At 29.5% G+C, this 5,907-nt stretch overlaps 1 protein-coding gene across 2 annotated transcripts; it reads left to right on the forward strand.

The window, feature by feature from the left end:
* Window positions 1-3,843: 3,843 nt before the first annotated feature.
* Window positions 3,844-5,680, forward strand: LOC149178654 (uncharacterized). Of its 2 annotated transcripts, none has more exons than XM_089423686.1 (2): window positions 3,844-4,071; window positions 5,063-5,680. In XM_089423686.1, exons 1-2 carry the CDS (start codon window positions 3,966-3,968, stop codon window positions 5,386-5,388), a joined length of 432 nt encoding a protein of 143 aa, XP_089279812.1. In that variant the 5' UTR covers window positions 3,844-3,965; the 3' UTR covers window positions 5,389-5,680. The 2 variants fall into 2 exon arrangements, with proteins under 2 accessions (XP_089279812.1, XP_089279813.1); XM_089423687.1 differs by having other exon boundaries at window positions 3,846-4,158; window positions 5,063-5,664.
* Window positions 5,681-5,907: the final 227 nt, after the last annotated feature.

The raw sequence follows: 5,907 nt of genomic DNA on the forward strand, positions 1-5,907 counted from the left end.
ATATATACCAGAAATGAAAAAACTCATTAAACATGACATAAAGTAGACATGAATCAACTACTTTTATGGCACTTACTCCAAGTTACAACTTCTTAAACTTTCAAAAACTAAATTTACAACCCATTACCAATAATTTGTAATATACTTTCTACCTTCTATTATCTGTAATTTAATAAGTTGCAGTATAAGTACACAATAATCCATAAAATATATATATATATATATATATATATTTATAAATTTTATTTTTTAAAAACCTAACATATATAACTTCACCAGTTAAATATACTAACAATATTATGTTTTAGTCACTCAATGTAATGCAATAAAGCTGAGCTAAAAAGCCGATGTGTAATTTGATAAAGTGCTTTACGTATCCAAATACTCATCGCACCTTGCGGTGACGTGCCCCTCCGGCAGTACCTTTTAACCTCTCGCCAATCATATGGTACTTGGCATCCTTCCCGTGTGGGCAAAGAAGAGAATAGACCCATTGAATGGGACAAGCAACCGATGATGTTTGAAAATTAAAAATGTGTTTGAGTTGCAATTTTTGTAGCGTTGAGTCACCCACGTGGTAATTAGGTTTTTTTCCTTATCCATCTAATAAGCAACCAATCAAATAATTAATATTAGTCGTGGACATTGAACGTTGAGATTGTTGTGAATGTGGATAAGATAAGCACCTATCAACCATACGAACATGACACATTTCTCGTATTTTAATTGAATAATCAAATGTTTATTTAGATTATTATCCATCGAGAATATTAACGTTTCTCATCTCCCAGTGAGAAAATTGAATAATTAAATGTTGATAAGGACCACTATCCGTCAACCACATGAATATTTCTCATCTATCAATTAGAGAGTTCAAAATTTCTCATCTATCAATTAGACAGTTAAATTATGAGAGGGTGGTTAGTAAATTAAACATAGTTTAAATTGTTTGGTGATTCAAAATCTGTGATCGATTATGTTATGGGTTCTAGCCACATCAGATGTCTCCACCTAGCAGGCTGGTTGGATAAGACCATTGGACAAGATTATGTTTTACTGGGGTCTTGTGAAAGACAACTCAATTTAGCACATCTGTCGTAATCAAAATCAGCAAGCGGATTCTCTGTCAAAGGAGGGTTTGCTTCTCGGGACTGGGTCCTGGTCCTTGAAGGTTACTCTCGACAAGAATTCCTGGCTCATCTAGGATTTCTCCATTCGTGGCTGCTAACCCTTTCTATGTCTTCTCCTTATTATCATCTTTTGCTTCTATATGTTTTGATCATGTCATGATATATTGATGCCCTTTCTATGTCTTCTCCTTATTATCATCTTTTGCTTCTATATGTTTTGATCATGTCATGATATATTGATGCCAGTGGTATCTCTGATCTAGTTTCTCTTATCTGAATAGATCTAGTATGTGTCGCATATGCATGGTTTTGTTATATGTCTGATGCTCTTTTTGGGAATTTTTGTCATCAGTTTTGCATCCTAAAAATCAAGATCATACAGCTACTGAATGCTGTAATATGTACAATCTGGAACATATATTCTCTCAATATAATTTATATGATGCTTTTTTGTTCTGAAAAAATATAATTTAGTATTAATATTTTTAATTTATTAAAAAAATATAAATTTTAATTAAAAATTTTAATTTCAAAAAACATTAGATTTTGGATTTTTGTGATCTATATTAATAATGAAATTTCCTTTTCGATTAATCATATTATAATTTTAGGTCTACATGGGGTAGCTCAAGCGGCAAGGGCCGTGGAAATGAAGTCTCACCGAACCGGAAGTCTTGGGTTCAAATCTTGGGCTACCCTTCCCCCGTAGAGGGGTACATAATGGACATGTAAATCGGAGAGTCCCACCCCAGCTTACAAAAAAAAAAATCATATTATAATTTTATATTTTTATTTATTTAAAAAAAAAAAAGATATATAAATAAAATTATTTTTTATTATTGAATAATTTTAATCTTAACATGAAATATCATAAGCTCAATATTATTTTTTATTTATAATATTTATGTAATTATATCTACCCATCCCAGATAATTGTGAAGAAGGAATGAAAACTTTATATCCAAATTCAATTAAATATACTTATATTTCTCATATGAAATTTACAACATTGTAAATATACCCATTAAAATTTTACAAAAATAATTACAAATTTTATGTTTAATTACTTTTTTAATAATTTAAATAAATTTTAAATTATTATTTAATATAAATATAAATATCATAAAATAAAATTTGAAGAAGCAATTTACCCATTAAGGGTTGATCCTTGCTTTCACATGAAGTTTAGGGAAGTCAATGAGATAGAAAAGAAGCATAGCAATTTAAACAAGCATGATGGATGAAGAATTAGTAATCTTTGGTACCCTGTCCTTTCTTCCTATCTATATATATCTATATCTATATATATATATTAGTTTTCATGCCTTATTGATTTGAGTTATTAAATTTATTATAAAAAAAAATTATAAAAGAAGTTCCTAATTTATTTTCTTTGTATTGAAATATATAAACAAATATATTAATTAAATAAGTAATTAAATTACATAGATTATATATTTATCAATAACTTTATTCAATTTTTTTAATACTTAGACTTAATAATCAGTTTAGTTATAATCTTAGTTTTTAATTTTTTATTTTATTTTATTATTTTTTGTTATTTTTAATTCTAGTGTTGACCTTTGTTTTAATTTGACATTAACTTAATTAATAATTTTATTCATATTTTAATCTAAATATTTGACTCAATATCTAACCATAACTTAATAATTGATTTAATTTTAATATAATTTAATCTAAATATTTGATATTATATATTAAAATATTATTTTTTCTTTTATTCTAATTAATTGAATTTTATTTTTATCTATTTATATTTTAATGAAAAAAATATATCATACTAGATGGTAAACATATGGACAAACTATCTCTAATGTGAGTTTTCTGAAAAGAATTATTTGATGTGATTTCACCAAAAAGATTTTGGAACACGTAAAGATATAGATTATAGAAGCCTAAATTCAGTCATTAAATATGGTTAGAGTTTTATTTAATTTATATAATTTTTTTTTTAGAAAGATATAGTGTTATATATAGCATTTATCTTATTACTCGTAGAAATTGAACCTAGGTGAAGAAGATTCCATTCCTTCCTCTCAACCACTTAAAATAACTCCAATTAGCAATTTATCCAATTCCTTTACTTAAATAATTAAAATTAATTTTAAAACTATCAAAACCATCAATATAAAACATGTTTAAATTAATTTTCAAAACTATCAAATATAGAATAAGTTTAAATTTTTAAATATTTGTTTTCATTGCATATCTATTTATTTCATTTTAATTAAAATTGTAATTAATAATTTCAACCATTATATAAATAACGTAGGTAAAGTTTAATTTAATAAAATAATTTTAAAATAATATAGGTAAAGTTTAATTTAATAAAATTATTTTAAAATATATAAATAAATTCAAACCAATAACCCCTAAATCATTTAAATTATATAAATAAAGCCACTCAATATTAAAAATCTCAGCCAAAATAAAATTCCCTTACAAAAAGATTGAACCTTCTCTAAGTTAGAATAATAGGCTGAAAATGGAAACGGTTGAGTCCCGTGTAAAGTACGCGTGCATAACAGGGCCGCAGTTTCTTGGATCCTCCGACACATTACCGAGCGCCGTAGTTTCGTGGATCCTCCTACACATCATCGAGTTTCGTAGCGTGGTGGGAATAGAAATCCTGATTCACTTCCCCACTCCATTGCACGCAAGCAACCTGGTACCTTACATATACGTTACTTACTTTCGCCGCTTCAAGGCATCGTGATTCTTAGCAGCTCTGACAAAGTGTTGTATCATACAATCGAAGTGTCCAATATATTGGGATTTTTACTGCAACGCAATGTTCACAGCTTAACAACAACAATGGATGTACGGCTCTCTACTCCAATGGCTAAAGCTGGCGAGGCTATGCATGCAGCAACTCTGTGCGGTCTATTGCCTCTGGAAACAAAGATAGGAAGATTACAGGGTAAGTCACAAAATTTCCAGACTCAAATTATCAAAAGAAGAGCCACTGTAAAGGCTGCCGATTCTGGGGGCAACAAATTTGGGCCAGGTATAATTTTGTTGCTTTCTGGTTTCCATCCATGAGAGAGTAGTTAATCAGTAGAAATTTTGGCAAACTTGATAGAAATTTTGTTGCAGTTACAGTATAGTTTTTGTTGATGAAACTTTGATCATGATAATTTTGTTCTAAATATCTTGGTTTTCTGTAAGAAATTCAATTACTGGAATGCAAGAAGAGTCCAATTCCATTAATTGAATTTGAAAATGAATTTATTAAGATGGAATTTGGTTTTTGAATAAAACAGAATGAATATATTCAAACTTCAATTTTATTTAGGGTTTGAAGTTTTCTCGAGGAAAGAAATGAGTTTTTCTCTTAGTGTTAGGGTTAGGGTGAGTTTGTTGCTCATCATGTTACTAGTGCGGATTTGAATATGGATAGAGAAGATAGTATTTCTGTATTTATTAATGCATTATAGCTCATTATGTCATTGACCCGAATTTAAATATGGGTGGAGAAGATAACAGTAGTTTAGCTCAATTTTTTTCCGAGAAAAGAAATCAATCTAGATAACAATCACTTGGCTCAATTTTTCTTGAGGAAAAAAATTAACCCCTCTCTTAGCCTAATGGTTAGAGTGAAGTTCTTGTATTTATCAATGCATCCTAGCTCATCTTATCACTAAACCCCTCTCTTAGCCTAATGGTTAGAGTGAAGTTCTTGTATTTATCAATGCATCCTAGCTCATCTTATCACTGGCCAAAATTTAAACATAGGTAAAAAAACATTCTTCACCATGGCCAGAAAAAATACAATTGAAATTTAGGGTTTGAATTTATCCATTTATTGAAACACATTTCATAAACTTTTTGAATCGGTTGAGTTTCCATAAATGAATGTGAACACAAAATTCAAACTAGGGTTAACGGTAATTTTAAAATATTCTTTGCAGGTGGTCCAAGCAGCCTGGACGCGGAGTTAATAGTGTTAAGAAAACGGATCCAGGAGCTGAGAAGGCAGGAAAGAAACTACGCTCCTCCACAACACTGGATGAAATGGGAAAAGGATTGGTCTCTTACTTATGCTTCAGATGTGTGTGAAGCCATGGGATGGTTGCAGAACAAGGTGATTAACACTAGACCAAGCGTTGCCATTGCTTCTTTGGCGTTGATATCGTTAAGCGTCCCTGCATCTCTGTTGCTTCTCATTTCTGGAGCCTCTGGTCCTGTGAGCGCATTGGCTATGGCGTTTCTCCATATCTTACATTCCCAAGGTTGAATGGGTTTTTCAACAATCTTATGGTTAGATTACATTGTGGATAAACGAAGACGAACTGTTTCAGAAACACATAAGGTTGAATGGGTTTTTCAACAATCTTGTGATTAGATTACATTGAACAAAGACGAACTGTTTCAGAAACACATAATCGCACAAGAGCTTGACATCTCGTTGGAAAATATGAAACAAAGCATTGAGTACCTAACGCTCCCCTCCATAAATTTTGTTACTCAGTTCCTGACCAGATAACATCGCTGATAAACAAAGACATTTCTTTTTCTTAAAAGAAAATACATCTGAATGTTTAAATATTTATTATTATTATTTAATAATGGTTAGTCTAAGAATGCATATATATTTTATCTCTTTGTTTTTGAAGCCGTGACATTTTTAAGGGGAAACACATGCTCTTAATTATTAAGCGCTTTTTGGTTAATTTTAAATTTATTAAATATAAATCAGATTAAATTTATTAATTATTTAATTTTTTTAATATCTAATAAATTTATATTTAAATTA

This window comes from Pinus tabuliformis, chromosome 4_1 (assembly GCF_031772625.1).
Source record: "Pinus tabuliformis cultivar Carrire ecotype Pingquan chromosome 4_1, CPIR1, whole genome shotgun sequence".
Classification (NCBI taxonomy): Eukaryota; Viridiplantae; Streptophyta; class Pinopsida; order Pinales; family Pinaceae; genus Pinus; species Pinus tabuliformis.

Coding starts and splice junctions, on each gene's coding strand:
- LOC149178654 (XM_089423687.1), top strand. CDS start 3,966: ATGGATGTACGGCTCTCTACTCCAATGGCTAAAGCTGGCGAGGCTATG. Junction 4,159..5,062: donor GGGCAACAAATTTGGGCCAG/GTATAATTTTGT, acceptor TATTCTTTGCAG/GTGGTCCAAGCAGCCTGGAC.